General features: G+C 35.6%; 3 protein-coding genes across 3 annotated transcripts in view; 1 reads left to right on the top strand and 2 right to left on the bottom strand.

Annotated features, from left to right (window-relative positions):
- Window positions 1-22830, top strand: part of LOC127454186 (sodium bicarbonate cotransporter 3-like) — a 249611-nt gene that overhangs the window by 187186 nt on the left and 39595 nt on the right. The window lies entirely within an intron of this gene.
- On the bottom strand, window positions 6003-16861 carry LOC127454204 (homocysteine-responsive endoplasmic reticulum-resident ubiquitin-like domain member 2 protein). The gene is made up of 9 exons (XM_051721247.1): window positions 16710-16861; window positions 13734-14062; window positions 12069-12146; window positions 10334-10435; window positions 9063-9205; window positions 8854-8979; window positions 8443-8766; window positions 8197-8299; window positions 6003-6778 (listed from the first exon to the last, which is right to left on the bottom strand). Exons 2-9 carry the CDS (start codon window positions 13878-13880, stop codon window positions 6602-6604), a joined length of 1200 nt encoding a protein of 399 aa, XP_051577207.1. The 5' UTR covers window positions 13881-14062; window positions 16710-16861; the 3' UTR covers window positions 6003-6601.
- Window positions 18480-20548, bottom strand: pkdc (protein kinase-like domain containing). The gene is made up of 2 exons (XM_051721250.1): window positions 20387-20548; window positions 18480-20151 (listed from the first exon to the last, which is right to left on the bottom strand). Exons 1-2 carry the CDS (start codon window positions 20497-20499, stop codon window positions 19176-19178), a joined length of 1089 nt encoding a protein of 362 aa, XP_051577210.1. The 5' UTR covers window positions 20500-20548; the 3' UTR covers window positions 18480-19175.

Here is a 22830-nt window from a genome sequence, read left to right on the forward strand (position 1 = left end):
AGTGCCCCCCCCCCCCCACACGCACAAACACACAAACACACACAAACAATATAACATGCTGTGTAGTGTATTTCACATGAAAAAAAATATTTAGATATACTAATCGCATTTGCTTTTTTTTTTTTTGCAACTCCTGGTAATAGTGTGTTTTGGTTTTCATTGCTTTACCCAAGTGCTGAAAGTCATATGGTGACTGTGAAACACATTAGACTTTAATTATATGCATTTATGGTGAAATTGCTACATTTTCGTTTCAATCCATGTTAATTTTGACCACGAACAATGTGCAATCACTTTAATTCAGCAGGTGCAGTACAGCAAAAATAGACTCGGTGCAGAAACGATCACTGTACTGCTGCTTCTGCACCGCTCCTGCAACGCATTGCCATGCTGTATCCGCAATGCGGTATCTAAATGCTCTAACCTGTTAACATGGGCACTGAAAACATATGTACTACATAAGTACTGCATACGGATCATGTGTGAAACGGGTGTTAGATTTAAATGCGGATGAATGGAGGATTCGGTTTTGAATCGTCAAGCGCCCCCTGCAGGAATAAAACTCACAAGACAGTCAGTGGCTGACAATGTGCAGTTTCAGTCTGTAGGTCTGTACCCCACACAAAATTTTCATATGAATTTAGAAAACATGAAATACATCACATGTGTCATATGTGGAGTCAGTGAAGATGTTAAAGGTGTCCACAGAAATGATCAGTAGTTTTTCATGGTGAGAAACACAGACAGGCATTTCAGATGAGCAGGTAAGAATTTTAATTTTCTGAAAGGGTCCATTTTTTCTGAAACATTAACCCTAACGATTTTTCTGAATGTTTGATATGATACAGTGCATAAATATTTAAGAGTATGAATTGAATTAGGGATGACGCGATTATACGGTTAATTTAACTGTAAGAATTTAGAATCCATGGTTAAAAACCGTGAAATGCTTTATTTACACCTGGCAAAATATAATCAAATACATAATATAAAATTGTTTTTCGTAAGATTTTATAAGCCTAAATGGGAAAACTCTGTGTGGGTACTGGAGCTGTTGCTATGGTTATGGACTGTAGCCACTGGTGCTTTAATTGCCAGGGGTTAAACTGAACAAGAACTTTCAATTCACATGAAACTGAAGCTTAAACACACTAATTCCTAAATATAACAGAGGGTTTCGATCTACCAGATCTATCCATCAAAAAAGCGACTTAAACTGAAGACAACGGATGTAAATTATGCTGACAGAAAGTCATAGAAAGACATCCTTGGAACAGGATACTCCACTAGTCATCCAACAACAAACTAGTAAGTTTAATATTTTTTATCTGTGTTGATTTTAAAGTAATTAATTAACAATGCCACTTTTTGTAATAATTAAGGGTGCTGACAGTGTGGTGCATTGTGTAGTTACTATCAGCGAGTAAACTTTGAAAAGTTGCATCTTAATCATCCTCTTAATGTAGGCCTAAAACATTGCTTCTGTACAAATTCATCGCGTTCAACAATAAATGTCCATTTAGTCATGAACGGACTTTGAATTGCCTGCTGTCAGTAATGTTCCCGTTATTCTGCATAGTCCACAGGTTTATTTGTACAGGTGTTGTGGACAGTATTTAGAGTCTGTTGATTCTTTATGTTGGGGTGTATGACAGACAACAGATTGCTTTAATAAACTGATGCAGAAGAAAAAACTGTTTAATGTCGTGAACTACATGTTGCGCACTCACAATAATCTTACATTCACGCACTTTTGAAGCACTCTGTTTACACTTAAGCACATCACTGAGCTCGGGATGCGAATAAACGGTGTTGTGGCCTAGATTGGAGCATCTCTTATTACCTATGAAATGGCTTAGTAAACATAGCTACTATATGATGTTATTTTTTTTTTAAAGGTTTCTGTGAGGGTTAGGTTTAGGGGTAGGGTTAGGGGATAGAAATGATCATTAGCTCTGTATAAAATCCATAGAAGTCTATGGAAAGTTACCACGATGATATAAAACAAAACGTGTGTGTGTGTTTATCAGTTTTCTTATTATAGGGCTTCCCTTAGCCCACATATCCCCCAGAAATACGTCCACTTAGACGTTTAGACAATTGTTATATGAAATGCATTTTTTGCATCAGCTGTTGCATAACCGTAATACGGTAATCTAACCGTCAAACATTCACACTGCGGCATCTCTACATTGATTTTTTTTTATTCATATGCGCATTCATTTGAACTGTTATTATGCATTGTGTAATGTGTTGTAATGAAACATCACGACCCCCCTCCCCCGGGCCGGACCCACATTTGGTCTCTCTCAATGTTCAAACCAAATCTACGCCACTGTATAGGCCTAAAGTTCATCACTGAACAACTAAATACTTGTATTTCGATATGTCGAGTACAATTTGTTTAATGTACATTTCAAACTACAGTAGCAACTCCATAAATTGGTGAGAACTATCTCTCTATCTGTCATGCATGTTTTGTAGTAGTTTTTATTGCACGCTTCCTTTAGGTGCACTTCTGCATGTAAAGTTCACACTGATACAGAATTGCAGATATACAGTACATGATTAAGAAATGTGCAAGACATTTTACAAGTGACTAAAAGGTGACTTTAGTCTAATCAAATCAGTTTTTAATCAAATATTAAACCTCAAAAGTTTAATTCCATGGCATTGATAAGGTACAGTAATCTGCGAGTTTTACTTTAAGGATCTACTTCTTTTTAAACTAACCAGTAAAAATGACTTTTGGTGGTGCAGCCTTAGTCAGGTTAATTAAGTTGTGTTAAATATTGTTTTTGACTTGAATAAAACCAGTTCATTTAGATATTAGCATATTTTTCTTTACGTTGTTAAGAAATGTTGTTTAAATAGCGAAAAATTAAATAAAAAAGAGAGAGAACAATTTGTAGGCTACAACAACACAAAACAGATATTCTGGCATTTCAGAATTTCTGTCTGGTACAAGGGTCCTAACAGCACATTTATTGATTAGTTCATGTAATTATGGATTGGCTAGCTAATCCATAATTTCTGACTTGTTCACACAGAGGTGACACCAAATTATCATTCCATGTTGTTCCGCTTTTGTGATTTGTGGGCAGGATGCTAGGAAATGTCTGAGGTATCCGTAGCTTAATTCTAAATGTAAAGATGGCCTCTCTATCACACAGCCATCATGGACTAACCAACAAATCGATAGCAGGTCGTTAGTCAAAGTTTCACCAGGAAGAAAAGGCACTTCTATCCTCTGATAAAAATCAGATACATCCTTTGAAAATAAATAAATAAGCAAATAAATAACATCCAGTGAGAGGGTGATTGGATTAAAGAGATAGGGGAAGGGCAATCTGAGGACCATGAGGTATTTCCAAATAAATTGGAAGGAACAGTTCACCAGAGAGTCCATTTTAAGGAATAAGAGTGTAATTTACACGGCGAAGTCTGCCAGCTAAATCGAATGTAATTTCTTTCAATTTTGCATGTTTTTCTTTTCTTGTTTCCCCTCCATGATCCTTTCAAATGTCTGGGAAAGACAAAGGGAGTACATTTCAATGATATAGCCAGGAATGGAAAACTGACTGCTGTCTTTGCCAGTGAATTGAGGTTAACCAACATTCCTGTCAATAGAGTTCATGTCATTTATTGCCTCTAACATTGCTAGACAAATTTAGTAAGAGTTTTATAGATGGCCCACTTAATTTTATTTGCAAATTACAGTAAAAATGTTGATAGATTACATTTCTCTCAATGCTTGAAACATTCTCCTGTTTTTATTTAATTGAGGAAAGCATTTGTATTGTGTACATATTGTATTATGTTTTGTGTCCCATGTTTAAGATTTCTTTTAGACATTTATTTATTTTTAAAGGATATAAAGTGTTGATATAACTGACATTTTTTCCTTTCACTGTTTTATCTGTCTTGTATTTCCAGGAGAGATCAACCTAATTCTACTGTTTCTCTAACCAGTTTTTGGTGCAAAATAATTATGCAAGCAGTACCAAAATGTGAACTAAACTGAATGGAAAGATATAGTTTTATAGTGTAAGTAGATGTACATTATGCCATGCAAACATTGCACATAGTTTCGGTTTAAATTCCCCAATGAAAAGCATTAGATTTTCTGAATTCTGAAGCATCTATACAGTCAGAATAAATTCATGAAAATACAACGACTGACGCAAGAACAAAGGATGGAGTCGTGATGAAATCATCGTCTGAGAGACAGACCCCTCATTGGAGATCTGTCCTCTTGATAAGAGTTGTCCTACCTTGAGAAGAGGGAGTATAACCCGATTTGTCCGGTTAGTTACTTAGTGGAGTTCGAATGAAATGAGCCCAATAAATGTCTCTGTCATGCATAATTAATTGTGTTGTTACAATGAACCGAACAAAATCCATCTTCATTTGATTAGAGGTTTTCTGAAGGCACTGAAGTGCATGATGCTCTACTTTGTCGCCATCTCACCTCAGTGTCTGTGTGTAGGACTGGACAGATGGATGTAAAAGGTTGAGTTCTGGAATGCAGATGACTGCTTTTATTTCAGAATGCAGTGTATAAGTGAACCAAAAGAAGATAGTAAAATATCTCACAGGACTTCTCTGTAAAAGTCTGCCATTCCTATACGGTTGCATTCAGTCATTTTGAACTCTTACTCATGTCAACTATGTGTGCCTCTAATATGAATCACAAAAAAAAAAAAAAAAAAACAATAAATTTTCTGAGAAATGCTTCCCAGAGCACAAATAATTGCACATAATTACCAAAATATTTATGTTATTAGTGCTTCTTAAGTGCTGCTGAATCCATATTTTTCTCTAGACCTTTGAAGCATGAATTGTTAAATCATGAAAAATTTTACTGTTTTTTTCCCCCCAAAGCAATATGTATTTTAAGTAATATTTTGTGTTTAAAACAAGTTACGCTCAGTCAACAGCATTTTTAGCATAATGTTGACTTCCTTAAAAAATAATTTCGCCTTGTCCCTCCTTTTCTTTAAAAAAAAAAAAAAAAAAAAAAAAAAGCAAAAATGGAGATTACAGTGAGACACTTACAATGGAAGTGAATGGGACCAATTTTTGAAGGGTTTAAAGGCAGAAATGTGAAGCTTATAATTATAGAAAAGCACTTAAATTAATTCTTCTGATAAAACTATGTATTATTCTAGCTGAAAAGTTGTTTAAATAATTTTTATGATAATTTTCAGGGTTTACCGTGTTACGGCATGTATGCCTAAAATTGGATATAACAGTACACAGAAAAGGTTGGTAAATGATTTTATCACACTAAAATCATGTTAACACACATATTATGTCTTGTGGCTATACTTTTGAAATGGTATTTTAATGTTTCCAGATTGGCCCCATTCACTTCCATTGTAAGTCTCACTGTAACCTCAATTTTATTTTTTTTATTTTTTTATAAATAGAAGGAGGGACAAGTCGAAATTCATTTTTGTGGTAAACAAAATTATGCCACAAATTCTCTCAACGGAGCTTAATTTGTATTGAACCCGGAATATTCCTTTAAGGAAGTTACACATCTGTCCACTGCAATAGAAGAAAATAGAGAATATTCTAGTTGCTTGGTGCATCACTACTCTCATCAGTCATTTTGAATTTATGTTGTCATAAATTTAAAAAAAAAAAACACAAGGAGATATTAATATAACAGTCATATAGAATTATGGTTAATGGCTATAGTGGTTTGCATGTACTATATCACACTGAAGTTGAAATTGGCTTGTTAAATTCAGCCCACTGTAATGGATAATATACATCAGAGGGCTAGACATAAGGCATACTCGCATATTTTAGTGTAGTGAAAAAAGTAAAATGTAAGGATGTGAGAAATTGTATTTGTCATAGGAAATAAGCACCATTGAAGCATTCCCCATGTACACGTGTGGTTTTTTAATCAGTGGCGCCCACTAGTGGGTGAATCAGTACTTGCTTTGCTTTACCATATGGACGAAATAAAACCACTTATTACACTAAGAAACCAAAACCTAATTTTATTTAAAACACACATTATTTCAATGAGATGCATATATTCATATCTGTAAATATTTACTATTTATTTACACACAAGTGAAAGAAAAAAATTGCTATGCACTAAAGCATTGGTTCCCAACCCTGTTCCTTGGAGGCACTGCATATTTTGTTTCTCCCTTAACTGACACACCCAAATCAGGTGTAGAATCTCTACTAAAGAGCTGATGAGTTGAACCAGGTGTGTTTGATTAGGGAGATATCCAAAATGTGTAGTGTTGGGAACCGCTGCATTAAAGTAACTGCATGGTTCACAAGGTCTTATGGCCTTAAGTGCTGATTAACCAGTCGTAATGAAAAAAGTCTTTTGTCATATAACATGGATAGCACATCCATGAATCCTTATCCAAAACTCACCCCGACTTGGTGGGAAAGAAAAGCGTTAGGCAATGGCATAGGGAGAAAATTGAACACCATTGAAGCAGCATTACAGACTTGCCATTACATGGCAGACCATGTTTTGTACTTGTTTTGCTTTTATTATAATTTTTTGTAGTAAAATCTTTTTGTACTCCACTGTGCACTAACAATGTGGAGACATGTGAGTTCAGTTGGCAGCGTGTGGAGGCCCCTCAGGGATTAGAGAGGTGAAGAAAGTGCTGATGAACGACCATGTTGCCGACAAGAAGCCTGGCTGATGCGGACCTGGGCTCATGGGGTCTTCTTGACCTTCCTCCCCACTGTCACCCTCGTCATCCTCCATCCCCTCATCCATCATACGCTCCTACAATAGAGAACAAAAAAATAAGAAAGGACATTTTCAAGTTATAATACCCATCATTATTGCTATTAGATATAAACAGTTGTTGCTGCGGTTTATGCTCAGCCAAGTGTGTATCAATTTTAAATTCTAACAACAACATTCTCTGTTTTTAATTTAAACAACCAATTAAACATTAGTTACCTACCTTAATTAAATATTAAAGAACAACTTATTAATCTCAGTTAATGTTAATTTCTATATGTACTAATACATTTTTACAATTAAAAGTTGCATATGTAACAATAGTTAATGCATTATGAACTAACAGGAATTAACAATGAACAATTGTATCTTTATGAATTAACATTAACAAAGACTTATAAATACTGTAAAAATATATTGTTTATTGTTAGTTCATGATACCCCAATTCATTTAATGTTAAAGGGAAATTTCACCCAAAAATGAGCACTCTCTCATCATTTACTCACCCTTTGTCTCTCTTTATTTATTTTTTTTTATTTTTTTTGTTGAACACAAAAGATTTTGTAAACAATATTTCAGCTTTGTAGGTCCATACAATGCAAGTGAATGGTGGCCAGAACTTTGAAGGTCCAAAAGGCATATAAAGGCAGAATAAAAGCAATCCATACAACAAGTGGTTAAATCCATGTCTTCAGAAGCGACATGACAGGTGTGGGTAAGAAACAGATCAATATTTAAGTCCTTTTTTACTATTAATCAATTTTCACACAGCCCTCATATGCACATTTATGAGAGTCCTTCTTGTTTTGTTTTTTGCCTATTCATATTCTTTGTGCATATCACCACCTACTGAGCTGTTGTGAAAATATGATTTAATTATTCCTTTTCCTCGCTTTATCCCTCCCTTTTTTCTTTCTCATCCTTGTCCAGAAGGTGGTGACATGCATGAAGAATGCGAAATGGCAAAAAACGGAGGAACTCGGTCCTCGTGAGCACGCATAGGAAGGGCTGGTGGAGATTTATAGTAAAAAAAGGACTTAAATATTGATCTTTTCGCACCCACACCTATCACATTGCTTCTGAAGTCATGGATTTAACCACTGGATTACTTTTATGCTGCCTTCATGTGCTTTTTGGCGCTTCAAAGTTTTGGTCACAATCCACTTGCACTGTATGGACCTACAGAGCTGAGATATTCTTCTAAAAATCTTTGCTTGTGTTCTGCAGAAAAAGAAAGTCATATGCATTTGAGACGGCATAAGGGTGAGTAAATTATGAGAGAATTATAATTTTTGGGTGAACTATTCCTTAAATATCATGATAAACATAAATTCAATCAAGTGTGCCCAAACTTTTGACTGGTATTTCGTCATTTTAGCATCCATAAGCAACCCTGCTCTGTAGATATTGGCATCAGTTTCTGAGAAACCCATTTTGGTCAACCACTATTACTAACCATCTCCTGCATATCGTGGTTTTGATCCGCCTCGTCTTGTGGACCTTCTCCAGCTCTTGGATTCTGCAACTCTGCTCTAAAGGGAAACCAGCCAGCCTGGTGCCTAGAATATATAAACAGACATAAACTATAAGACAATTGCTGAATATTTCATACAAACAATGTTTGACTTTCCAAAAGAAACAGTGGTTTGTGCAAAAGTCAGCTCATGTTCAGCAGGAAGCTTCTGATTAGGATGTGACCTACAGATAAACCAGTAGCATGGCACCGATCACCATTACGAAGCGGCCAAAGGAGGAATAGAAGTAGACGATGCTGAGCAGGATGGCAGCACGTGACACTGTATACATCCAGTCCAGCCAGTCCCGGTTCAGCTCGTCATCGTTTAACATGGCTCCACCCTGAGCGTTCATCTGGATGTTGGGGTTGGCAGGGCGATCTTCGGGAGCGGGGTTTGGCCCCATAGGGGCTGCAGGTTCATTAGGTTGTGCTGGCTGAGTAGAGGGGCCAGCGCTAGGGGGGGAAGAGGGGACCATGCTGGATGCCCGGGAGGCTGCCATGGCTGCTTGACTGAAAGACAATATGAGAAGATAAAATGAGAGCGAATGGCCCTCTCACGAAGGAATCAAAACAGAATTTAAGTAAGTAGTAACTTACTATTGCACGTAATAATGGCGAGCATACATCTGCTGCCACCAAAACATTTGCATCGGCATGTACATAGGGTGGCCGGGGAAACCAGCAGTTGGACCACCTTGCATGGGAAGCGGCATTCCTTCAGGCCTGAGTGGAGGAAAAAACATCAAAATCAAACTCTGGATGACATCGATGTCTCAAACAAGAGTGTGTTATCGATGTGTTACTACCTTTGCATCACACCAGTAGGGGCAGGGTTGAGGCCATGTGTTTGTACCGGTATTCCCCGGTGCCGCAGGCCATCAGAACTCCCAGCTGAGATATCCTGACTGGGGGTGGAAGCTGAGGAGGATGTGCTAGCACTGTCTGAAGTCTAGGAATGAGCAGGAATAATGTGCATACTTAACAAAAACACTGAACTCTTCAGTCTTAAACAAGGACAGATATTAATTTTTATTAATTCTATCCATAGGTTTAGGTGTGTATGCACTTGATACAGCTGTTAGATACCTGAAAAACTTCTATTGTCTTTATTCTATTTGTTTCTTTATTAAATGGAAACTTTTATTCCAGTTGTATCTTTGCTCTATAGTCTTTTTTTGTTCCTATTTTCTGTTCTCAATTTAAAAGGATAGAATTTTCATTTTTGGGTGAACTCTCATCATTTACTCACCCTAAAGCCATACCAGATTTGTATGACTTACTTTCTTCTGCTGAACACACGCGATGATTTTTAGAGGAACATCTCAGCTCTGTAGGTCCATACAATGCAGGTGAATGGTGACCAGACATTTGAAGCTTCAAAAATCACAAAGGCAGCATAAAAGTAACCGATACGACTCCAGTGGTTTTACTATATCCTTTGAAGCAATGCAATCCCTTTGGGTGAGAAACAGATCAATATTTCAATCCTTTTTTACCACAAATCTCCACTTTCACTTTCAAGTGGAGATTTATAGTAAAAAAGGATTTAAATATTGATCTGTTTCTCACCCACACCTATTATATCGCTTCTGAAGAAATAGATTTAACCACTGGAGTCATACAGATTACTTTTATGCTGCCTTTGTGATTTTTGGAGCTTCAAAGTTCTGGTCACCATTCTCCTGCATTGTAAGGGCCTACAGAGCTGAGATATTCTTCTAAAAATCTTTGTTTGTGTGTTCAGCAGAAGAAAGAAAGTCAAACACATCTGGGAAGGCATAAGGGTGAGTAAATGATGAGAATTTTGCACTATCCCTTTAATGTTGTTTATTTGTCTTGAATAATTGCTTGAGAACTTGAAACAATGTTAACTAAGAAATTAGTTGGTATCTGTTTTTGCTGTGACTAAATTGGCATCATGAACTGTGATATCGAGAACACTACAATCCACTACTCTTTGTATAGCTCCTTTGGAAAAACATGTATTGTGAAAAGCGCTATACAAATCAATTCATTTAAATTGAACGTATGATGTCAAACTGAGAGAGCAGGCACAGAGCAAGTTAATGGTACTCACTGAAGAGCTTGAACTAGTGGTGCTAACCGGGCTTCCAAGAGTGGGGGATGACGGGGGGCTGCGCGAAGCACACACCAGGTGGACCATGTGATATTCATCTTGCTATTAGAGTTAAACAAATTCAGTGATAAGACTCAACACAACAAAAAACTGAGCTCCAGTCAAATCATTATTATATATTGTAATAAAATGGTATAAATGCAGAGTACTATTTGAGAAAAACAAAAGCATTTTTATTAGTGCTGTCAATCGATTCAATTTTTTAAATCGCTGATTTTGAAAGTGCTGAAATTTGACTCTAAATAGTACTTATTTTCCTGCCAATATGCATTTATTTCCTTAGGAAAGGAAACAAAACAATATGTAACAATATAATGCTTTATTAAAATTTTTCAAACAAAGCCTTCCAAAGTATAAAGATAGAAATGCATTTAAATATCACCAATTCAAGTAACATTAAACGTTTCCCAGAGTCTAACTGTGAGGTTGACTAACTGAAAAGAACTAGTCTCTCCATAGGTTGCATATTCACTGCAATGGGCATTAAATCTCTTAAACTCTTGTCCTCCACAATATTAATCTGCCAGTAGACTGTGGATATTGGATTTGCTACAGCAATAGTGAAGTCACATTACTTAGGCTGACAAATACTTGATTTCTGTCACAAGTCCCATCTGGGCTTGTTTGTACAACAAATAGCATCAAGAGCTCCTTTCTCCATCATTTTATTACTGAAACTGAATCACTGCTGTGTGTGTTTGTGGTGTGCATAAGTGTAATGTCTCCGGGCAGACACATTACAAAGGTTCCGCACATCCATCCAGTATTTATGCTGGTATATGCTGTATTAACGGTAAATGCGTTAATCGCGATAAAGAAAAATGTACGCATTAAACCTTTTAAATTAATGGCATGCATTAAAAGGTTCATTTTGACAGCTCTAATTTTTATTAAATGTTATTGTCATGAACTGTACAACAGGAAGTGTTTCATTGTTTGCTTGTGCACACTACACAAGGCAACCAACAGGATCAAATTAAGTGACAAAAGCATACTTAGTGCCAACTCGGCATGTGACAGTATAACATTTTCATGTTACGGTAACTGCTGAAGCTTTTATCACGGTTTACTATTTTATTACAATTACGGTAATGAATAACATTACAAAAACCGGCTGAAAGATTAAAAATGTGTTTATAACAATTTGAATTACTTTTTCAATACCAAACTGGGCCTTTTAAAAGAACAGATAACAAAGAACTTTGAAAAGAACCCTGAACATTTAAATAATTACACCAAAAAAATGTAATATATATATATATATATATATATATATATATATATATATATATATATATATATTTTATTTATTTTTTTCAAATGTAAAAATAAACAAATATTTGAAAATAAATTACATCAAATATTCAGTCCCCATTTTAAAATGCAAAGCTGCAAATATGAAGTATTTTATGAACAATCACACGGTTTAATTATATGTAAAATTTGCAAATAAAATCTGCCGTAGTCCTTTTAGTACAGATTGAAGTACAAATGCTTCTAGTCCATGTTGTTTACATCAGAGTTTGCATGTGTTATTTATGCCGAATACACACAGAGTTGTGAATTTTGATAGATAAAAACTACTGTGCAATCAGAAAAATCTAAACGATTTGGCTAAAAGTTTATCTAGAATTACATTTTATATGTATTCATAAATCAAAGATCAGCAGAGTACCTTTCTTAGCACATCCCTCAACTGCAAGTGATCCTGCAAAAGCCGTCCAGAATAGACAAGTCTCTGGTCCTTAGACAACTGAAAAAGGGCACATAAACATGGAATTCAATTTACCAAAATTAAACTTGTTGAAATGGGTCTAAATTCAACAAAGGCATTGCTTTGTGAGGTTTTCCTGCAAAGGATGCTGATTAAATTCTGAGAATCATACAATAAAAAAATCATAATACATTAGGAGGCAGCAATTAAAAAAAAACAACAAAAAAAAAACTAGTGGAGCACTGGTTAGAATCTTAACTACCTCTCTCAGGCAACATACCAGTGATGACAAGCATTTCTGTAAAGCAGGTGGCATCTAGCTGCCATCTCCTACAGTCATCAAGCAATTTCAAAAGCTTCTTTTGAAAAGATAACACTTAGTCTTCTCTGAAGTGATTCAAATCCATGACCTCAGCTGAAATGTTCATGCAGTGGCTTAAAATTAGAAAGCTCTTAGTTTGAACCTTTCTTGAACCATGTAATAAGCAACACGAATTATGCAGACACACAAAACGGCTGCTTATTCTAGTTCTGAAATATGAACAAACATTAGTCCTTCTCAAATCCCTAAAATATTGATAAAAGATTAGCAACACACTAATAACTGTCATAATTCTAAACAAGAAAAATGCATCTGATGTACAGTACTGTGCAAACGTTTTAGGCACTTGTGAAAAATGTTGCATAGTGAGGATGTCTTCAAAAAATAATGACATAAATAGTTTTCATTTATCACTTAATGTCATACAAAGTCCAGTAAACATAAAAAAAGCTAAATCAATATTCAGTGTGACCACCTTTGCCTTTAAAACAGCACCAATTCTCCTAGGTATACCTGGACACAGTTTTCCTTGGTTTTTGACAGATAGGATGTTCAAAGCTTCTTGGAAAATTCACCACAGATCTTCTATCAATTTCGGCTGTCTCAATTGCTTTGGTCTCTTCATGTAATCTCAGACTGACATGATGTTCAGTGGGGGGTTTTGTGGGGGCCATGACATCTGTTGCAGAGCGCCCTGTTCTTCTATTCTAATATTTTCTATTTGCAAAAGTAACATTTGGGAGTCTAACATTTATATTTCCTATTGACACACTAAAGCTGAAGATATAAATAACCATCTTAAGACAAATGCTTTTGTGAAACATCTTATGTGCCTAAGACTTTTGCACAGTACTGTATATGTTCATATAAATGAGCTCTGCCCACTCGTCTTGTTGGACAGATCAATTTGAAAACAGACCCACATTTAAATTTGAAGGGTTTCATTTCTGCAGCACTAGTGTCATCAAATGGAATTTGGGAAAACAAACATGGTTATTGTTTTCAAAATGAATCCTGAATACACCCTCCGTCTGCCACTGATCAAACAAACAGAAAGTCCCACCCCAAACTTGCTGTCAGGCTGGCCGGGCAGCTCAAACAAAAGATTTATGTTTGAATGTTCTTTCCAGTGAAATCAACCTATGAATGGATTACTATGTAAGTTGTGTCTGCATATTAATCTGGGATGGAAGAAAGTATCTTTAACATGGAAAATATTACACACATCACTTTTATTCCTAGGTTAGTAAGCCATGAAACCACATGTGTAATAGCTAATGTGACTCACATTAACAACAACTCACCGGCTTGCTAGGATAAACGTTGGAGATGTGTTTTTTTAATTTCTCTACTGTCCAATTCAAAAAACAATTGATGGTCTGGTCATCATATTTCTGATTGGGTGCCTTGATGACAAGAGTGACAGGGCTGTCAACTGTACCCTGGTCCATGTTTCATAATAAAGCAACTCTTGCCAGGGATATTTTTCGTCCTCAGACTTGATTCATGACTGATAACAAACTGTGTAGTTATCTTTCATGTTTATCTCCAGGCAGTTTCTGTGTCATCATACAGCTGGAATCTTCAGTAAGAGGAATGTGGCAAAAAAGACAGATTGGGGCACTTTGTCAACCTACAATAAGGAAAACAGAGGGAGGAAGAGGATTATATTACTGCTAAATAAAAACATGACACTTTCCTCAATAGATGTTTTTTTTTTTTTTTTTTGGTAGATCATACGCAACATATGTACATGAAAGAGATAAGCTAATTATATACACCTGCTACACAAGCACAGCTGAGCTAGCATGTGATATTGCAGGGAAAAAGTATTCAAAATGCACCACGGTAAAGATAGTTTGCAGTTTGAAATTCAAACTTCGATTAGCTATAAATCCGCTGTGCGCTGTCGTAGACATGTAAATAATGTTGCATGTGATTCTTCATGTTTTGTGAATTTGGATGGCATCATCTTCCGCTCCGCAATCGGCCAAATACATTTTATGACTCTTCATTTTTTTAATGCAAATAGCTTCAAAAGTTGATCACCTAGAAGACTGAAACCACTCTCATCTTGACCAGTCTGATTTGTGAATCTTTTCACAGCAGTTTGTTTTCCTGTCAACTCTTTTTAAGTCCATGAGTCGGGAAGGTGAAAATAAGCGCTCTTCACTTTCAACAGCTATTTCCAGTAAACACGCAGTCTGGGTTCATGCAAATTCACTTGTATTAGATAGAGCCTGATTTGTGAAACCTTTCACAAACACATTTGGTCGAGTTTGATTGCGTCTCACTGCTCTACACCCATTGCCTTGTGTAATAATAACAATATAGGCTGTGTCAATGTATAAAGCCATCAGAGAAATCAGCTTGTAATTCTAAAAACTGACAACCTAGACGGGTCACAGTAAGACCAAAAAGACCTTCATGATTTTCTCCTATGGTTCTGTAGTCAAGCATATACCCGATAAATCAGTGTTATAGGCTTTGAGAGGTCACATTCTGCAAACACATGATAATTATGATAGGAAAACACTAGTTTCATACAAAACTTGATTTGTGAAAACTTTCACAAATTGAATTTACTCAGTTTGATGGCTTCTCGCATATTGGCATTGTGAAATACTAATTTTCTAAGCCATAAAACCAATAAACGTCTTATAATTCTACAAAATGAGCACCTAGACGTGTCACACTAGGCTTAAATAGACCACACTGATTTGTAAATTGTTTCACAGATCATTTTTTGTCATTTAAACCTTTTTCGAGTTCTTGAGTCAACAGTTTACCTGAGAAATCAGTGTTATAGGCGAAGTGTTATAATTGCTCTGTGCAATTTTTAGTCTTTCCCATTCATGGTGGGTAAAAAATGACCTGGAACACCACAAGTGTTACTTTTTTGCCACGGGGGCTAAACTCATCAAATCCAGTCCAATATTTTTTGTAAGTTCAGATGCAAATTAAAGAAAAGTATCCAAGCCTTGGCCAACTGAGATGAATGAAACCATTTTTATTAAAGAAACCAAAACAAAATGGGTCAAAAATGACCCCAACAAGGGTTAAATAAAATGACTAGTCAGTTGACATATAATCCATATCAAAATTGTATTTGTCAACAACAAACCAAAGCCATCAAACTGAGTCAAATCAATCTCTGAAATTTTTCACAAATCCAGTTGTGTAAAACTATAGTTTTTCCATCATAATTATCATGTGTTTGAAGAATGTGACTTCTCAAAGCCTATAACACTGATTTTTCAGGAAAACGGTTGAATCCAAAACTCTAAAAATTGGTTAAATGACAAAAATGGATCTTTGAAAAAAAAATCACAAATCATGAAGGTCTATTTGAGCCAACTATGACCCGTCTATGTGCTCAGTTTTTAGAACTTTAGGCCTTTTATTACTTTTTGGATTACATCCTTAATTTTTTCACAATGCCAATATGCATGAAGCCATGAAAACAAGTAAAGCTGTGAAGGTTTTCACAAATCCAGTTTTGTGTGAAACTAGTGTTTTCCCTTTGTAATAATCAGGTGTTTCCAGAATGTGACCTCTCAAAGCTTATAACACTGATTTTTGGGGGGTAAACTGTTGACTACAAAAATCAAAAAAGGGTTAAGAGACAAAAACTGATCTGTGAAAAAATTCACAAATCACGAAGACTCACATACAACATTATGTACACGTCTACGACAGCGCATAGCGGATTTATAGCCAATCGAAGTTTGAATTTCAAACCGCAAACTATCTTTACCGCAGTTCAAAATGCGCTTAAAAATAATAGTTTATATCAGTGATCCGAGTAGAAGAAATAAATCCACATTTAATGACATAAATGCTGAACCAGCACATTTAAAAACATGTGATATTTACATGTATGTTTTTGGGAGACGCCGTTCAACCAGAAATAACTTGCATTAAACAACATACTGTATAAATATGTAGTATATTAAAAACATATCATGATTTTGACAGTTACCAGACAGTTAGGTAACTAAACAAACATATAATCACCTCAAACTAACTGTTCGTCTGCTTAAGGTGCAAATCTGGGTGAATTGCATAAGCTTTCACTTAAAAATTATTGTTTTAATGTTACATTAACGTAAAATACATAGAAAACAAACAATCAACATCAGACAATGATTACAAGCTAGCCAGTTAGCCACTCAACGTTAAACTCAAAGACCGGAAGGCTGTTTAGAATGTGGGTACATTTATAAAAATCAAGATAATATTATAAAGTCATTTGGAAAGAAAATGGAAACTATACGCACCCGAATAAAAATGATATCTCTTCGCCAAAGCTAGTTTTCGTGTAAAATGGAGTCGGGCGTAACTCCGGAAATGTCGTCAGGTGAACAGAGCGGACAGTTCCGTACATTTGGAGATGTTTCCACATACGTATGCGGGGCCCATAAAGGCTGACCTGAGATCCGCTTTGGAATTTCTCTGTCTTATCAAATGAAGCTACTGCGTATTAAAGGCTGTTCCTAGATCTGCGTGAAGGTGCGGTTTCTATTCGTAAGATATCAGCCGGTTCATGGAAAGATTACGGTGCTCATTGGAACTTTTACGGACGGGTTACACAATCCTTTACTAACTGGGGAATACATGTTCTTTACTATAAAATATATTTAAATATACTTAATAACCTACCCTCAAAAATTTAATTTCTGGCAAAAGATGTACACAAATGGTTTAAACTATATTTATTTAAATAGGCTTACAGCTAAAGTAATTTCTGTGCCACCAAACGGAATTGCGAAAATAAACGTTGTTTTCAAAACAGCTTTCTGAACACGCCCTCCGTCTTCCGTTGGCCAAACAAAGATATAGCCCCGCCCCAAACCCACGCCATTGGTTGAATAACGTTGTTGGGCGGGTCTAACGGGTCGCTCAAAACAAACAGAGCAATTTTTCATAGCGCTACAGAAACACAGTCCTTACTGTTTTCGAGAAAATTAACCTATGAATTGCTTACTAATAGTTGTCTCTACATATTAAAGGTCCTGTAGGTTCTACTTCCACGAGACTGAGCCGTTGAATTAGCCACGCCCCCTCTTTCCAAAACCCTGAACTCCAAAGATACCAATTCGCTTTATGAACCCTTTTCACAGACCTGTTATGACGCGTTTCCGCCTTCTTTAACAATATAAATGTAGCATATTTTTTATGTTTTCAACTTTAAAAATATTTTGTGTAAATTTATTACACTGTACTTTGTAATATATTTCCCTGAAATAGTTTATTTATTTTTTTTTTTAAATCAGTTACCATAGCTGCAATGAGGCTTCTAACACAGCTGTTGAGGGTGACAGAAAATTGTTTTTCTTTTCTTACTGCTAACTACTGCATTTTTTTGCATACCTTTCCATGAAAAAAATCGCCTACAGCACCTTTAAGATAAAAAAAATAAAAATAAAAAAAATCATACTTATTAATTTGTATTAAATACTTCACTTGGATTCTTAAAGGAGCACTCAGTATTTTTTTCCTCATTTAAAAGTTTTACTTTTAAAGAAATCGTCATTTTGAAACATGTATAAAATCATGACCACACATGAAAAAATAAAAAATCCAGTCATATCAACAACCTTATTAAAGTTGTTTTATTCTGCATGGAGAGGGTCCCCTCATGGGGGCTGTCATGTTAAAATCACATGACCAGCCAAATACTTTTTGCTTAATCTCAGTAACTGCTGTGATATTGCACACTTTCTCCCATGGATTTAATTAATCCTGGCTGACTGTGCATAGAGACATTTTTACAATGGCATTGGTAACTAAAAATTATTGCATTTGAATCATTGTAAGTTCAAAATGACATATTAAAAAAAATTACTGAGTGCACTTTTAATTCATGTGTGCAGCATTTAAAGATGACTCAATTTAATTGTATGGAAATTTGTCATATAATTTAAATGTGTAAATCTTAAAAAAAAAAAAAAAAAAAAAAAGAGAAATATTTTTTAAATGTGTAATAAAATATATTTTCACCCATGACATCAAACAGTTAAATTAATTTAAGATATTTTAATTGATTAAGAAGACAGAACAGATAGATGCAAAATGGATGCATGTTATCTTGGAGCAGAATACAGCATATTAATTATGATTTAATTATTATTATGATGATCTTTTGGCATATCCTAACTTAATAATTAATTCAAAAGGAAATTATTGAGTCATCCTTATGGCATTACTGATGAAGAAAGTTTCCAATTATCTCTTTATCAGAACAATGTAATTATAAAATATTTCTATTATGAAACATTTGTATGTGTAGCAATGAGTATGTAACCAGTCCTGCTCAACCTGCTCCGAGCAGGATTCAAACTGGTGTCTCCAGCATGGGAGGCAGGCACACCAACAAGGAGGCTAAATGTTACAGCCTCTAGCGTCAGTCGCTAGTGGGACACTTGAGGCCAGGAAAGTGAGGTTTTCACACAGCTACCTACCAGCTGGCTACCATTACATGTAGATGGGTATCCTTTATCTTTACTGTTAATCAATACATATTTGTTAATACAGAATACAACCAATTCTGAATTAATTGTATAAGGCTACAGTAGAAAGGAAAACAAAGAATGTAAATGTTTTTTTATCTCACAAACAAGTGCATTCACATTACATACAGAATACAACCAGTTCTGAAACATACAGCCACATTACAAGATTCCTTTCTAGGCGACTCTTGTTTCAGTACAAAACTCAAGCCACATCCATCTGCCTCCTGCATTTCACATCGATTGAGATTGCTTCAATTTGTTTAAAACCTCCTGAGCAAGTGTCCTACTATACTTATTAATCTTGTGATGTCCTGGCATCCATCCAAGGAGAAAGCGATGAAAATCTGTCCAAGCGAAAGCAAACATACTTCGCCATTCTTTCTCCAGCTCTGGGAAATTGGCTTTTTTGCCAACGCTTATCCGTAGCTCTGAAAAATAGTGATCTAGAAGCCCAGGCACTCTCTTTTCACACTCTCTCTCGTTCATACAGCTGCCCAAGAAGTAAATAACATCCTTTATCCCACACCCTCCACCAACATACTGAAAATCAACAGCTGCAACCTGTAAACCGTCCTGGGAGAAGCAGAAATTAGCTAGTTTCGCATCACCATGCAGAATTGTCTTAAAATGGCAGTTGTTGAGGATGTTATCTATCTCTGCAGCAGCTGCTTTGAGTTTTTGATCAGACATGGCTTCTAACTCTTCAGGTCTTGTTTCTAAATGCCAGTAAGTCCCTACAGGCCACAGTCCTTTTGGAGATACATCAAGAAACAGGGCATGAAAGTTGGCAATCCAACTGAGACATGCCTTTATTTCAGCATCATTAACACTGGTTTTTCTATCTGGGAAACCGGCCACATCTAGGTCCTCCAGCACAATTAACTGCTCATCACCAAATGACTGGGCATCCAGGCAAATGGGAACTCGACATCGTTCATTAGCAGTGTAGTTTTGGTACCAATAACTTTCTACTTGATAGGATCGCACTTTACGTTGGTGAGAGATGTCTGTGGTCCAGCCTCCTGGATGTTTCAGGTTTTGGGGAAACTTCACATGTTTTACAACAACAGAGGGTCTGTCACATCCCTGCAAGTGGACTCTTAATATTTCACCATAACCGCTCCACAACGTCTGAATCTTTGCCCCAATCTGCAGAGACTTTGCTCCACATGCTTTCAAAATGACTTCTTCATGTTCCTTCTTCATTCTAGAAATTAAAATGAGTTGAAAAATCGGTTCATTTAATGCATCATCAACAACTGAAAATGTACTTAAACCTTATTAGTAGTAGAATTATAACCAGACATTAACGTCCAATCAGATACCTGTGGTTTCGATTATGGGCTACAATGACAACTATGTAGGAAGAATGTAGGAAGAATCTGATAAAATAATAATAATAATAATAATAATAATATGTGGTAAAAATAAATATATATTACCTGGCTTTACGATACACCTTTTTTACATTTACCTTATGTATCTCGAAGGTAAACGTTTTCGGCAAAGGACGATTAGATTGTAGGTCCGACTTCCGGTATGAGTGACAATGCATTCTGGGAAATGTAGTCTATAGAAGGGTAAATCTCACGAAAATCTTCTTCTACGTCTTCTTCTTCTTCTTCTTCTTCTTCTTCTTCTTCTTCTTCTACTGTTTATTAGCGGTTGGCAATCCAACTTTGGCGCATTATCGCCACCAACTGGACTAGAGAGTGAAGCATCAACGGAAAGGGAAAATAATAATAATTCTCTCTCTCTCTCTCTCTCTCTCTCTCTCTCTCTCTCTCTCTCTCTCTTTCTAGATATATGTATTCACATATACACATTAATTACATTAAACCACGCGTGCCATTTAATTCTCTTGTCCAACCCAGTTGCTTTAAAATATTTAAAAATAGCATCGTATGCTTTTCCTTCCCCTCCAGAATTTATAAGCAGGCTATGTATTTAAATGTGGTGTCACCCATTTCTCTTAATCTTTTAATAAACTCTGTTCTTTCTGTCCCCTATTCACTACATTTTAACAGTACATGCTCAATTGTCTCTGCTTGACTACAGTGTCCCGTATCATGTTTTCCTATAATGTAAAGTGAGTGAATTAAACCAGAATGAACTATTCAAATTTAAGTGATTATTTAATCTTCTTTCCTGTTATTATAATCCATCCTCTCAATTCCTACTTGTTTCTTAATATTATATAAATGTGTGCCCTTAATTTCTCTATTCCATGCTTTTGCCATTTGTTATTAATGTATGCTTTAATTCTTCCTTTGATTTCAGCCTTGCTCAATGATACTTGTTAATCTATTTGTGTTTTAGGTCCTGTTTTACCAGTTTGTCAACAATTTCATTGCCCTCCACTCCCACATGAGCTGGAACCCACAAAAAGGATATTAATACATGCATATTATGAATTATTAACAGACATGCAAGAATCTCATGGTTAATGTCCTTGTAAGACTTGTCACCACTGCAAAGGAGTCTGTGCATACTACTACATTTGGAGGCTGAGCATCTTCAACCCATTGAAGGGCTAACTTCAACTAGCTGAATTAATTCAGCCGAAAACACAGATATATGATCAATTGTTCTTTCCTTAATACTGTACAGAATTTTGGGAATATACATAGCAGCAGCTGTGCAACCAGAAGAGGGATCTTTAGATCCATCAGTAAAAATATGCAGCATTGAAGCACACCCCTGATCTAGGTGTTGTTGGACAATAAGCTCCTTAGGGACACATTTATTATATATATATATATATATATATATATATATATATATATATATATATATATATATATATATATTTTTTTTTTTTTTTTTTGCAGCTGAAGATCGATTATTGGCATAGGATATAGCCATGGTGGCACATTTGGTTTTACCACAGAAGGGCTGACTGCATACTCTGTAATTATCTGAGCATCTCTGTTAGCAGACCATCCAAAACTTGTAATCTTTCCATTTCCATGCTCCCAACACCCTCTTAACAGGATGATTCTCATTATGTCCTTTTAAATTTATCCAATATGTCACTGACAATTTATGCCTACGAAGGTATAAAGGTACTTCCCCCATTTCCACCTGCAAGGCTGGAATTGAGGACAACTTAAAAGCACCACAGCATATTCTTAGGGCTTGGGCCTGCACTGATTCTATCTTTTTAATTACAGATGCTGATGCATACCCATAAATTATACTCCCATAGTCCAGTGATGACCTGATTACTGCACAACATATGCTTCTTAATGATTTTCTTCTAGCTCCCCATTTGACTTCTGCCTTGTTACACTTATCTTTTAAATTCTTAGCATGTATTCTAAATGTTAATCTAGATTCCAACCATATACCCAGGTATTTTATTACTGGGACTTGTTCTAGTATAATTATTTATTATTATTATACATATATTTTAATATATGATTATATAATTTCAGCTTAAATTTTGGGACAGTTTCCTTTTTTGTGAAGCACATCACTTGAGTTTTAGTCACTGACAAGCAGAAACTCCACTTATTAGACCATTTTTCTACTTCAACCACTGCTGCCTGTATACTCCATTCTACATAAGTTATATTACGTCCTCTTTTCCATATTGCCTCATCATCAGCATATAGTGATCTTGTCTACTTTAACATTATTAAAACATAATTTATCATTATATTAAATAAAACTAGAGTCCAGACACTTCCCTGGGGAGTTCCATTATCTATTGTATAAACCTTGGAATATTCTGATCTTACTCTAACTTGTACCATTCTTTCGAATAAAAAAGTCCAAAACCCAGTTATACATTTTTCCTCCAATTCCCATATTTTTTACGTTTTATTAATAATCCTTCTTTCCATAACATATGGTATGCCTTATATATGTCAAAGAATTACAC

The sequence above is a fragment of the Myxocyprinus asiaticus genome, chromosome 16 (assembly GCF_019703515.2).
Source record: "Myxocyprinus asiaticus isolate MX2 ecotype Aquarium Trade chromosome 16, UBuf_Myxa_2, whole genome shotgun sequence".
Classification (NCBI taxonomy): Eukaryota; Metazoa; Chordata; class Actinopteri; order Cypriniformes; family Catostomidae; genus Myxocyprinus; species Myxocyprinus asiaticus.

Excerpts from the sequence above, each read along its gene's own strand:
- LOC127454204 (XM_051721247.1), bottom strand. The coding sequence starts at position 13,880 with ATGGACCAGGGTACAGTTGACAGCCCTGTCACTCTTGTCATCAAGGCA. Across the intron at positions 8,767-8,853 it reads CGCCATTATTACGTGCAATA|TCAAGCAGCCATGGCAGCCT; the intron begins GTAAGTTACTAC and ends ATTGTCTTTCAG. Across the intron at positions 8,300-8,442 it reads GCCATGCTACTGGTTTATCT|GCACCAGGCTGGCTGGTTTC; the intron begins GTAGGTCACATC and ends TATATATTCTAG.
- pkdc (XM_051721250.1), bottom strand. The coding sequence starts at position 20,499 with ATGCATTGTCACTCATACCGGAAGTCGGACCTACAATCTAATCGTCCT. Across the intron at positions 20,152-20,386 it reads AAGGTGTATCGTAAAGCCAG|AATGAAGAAGGAACATGAAG; the intron begins GTAATATATATT and ends TTTAATTTCTAG.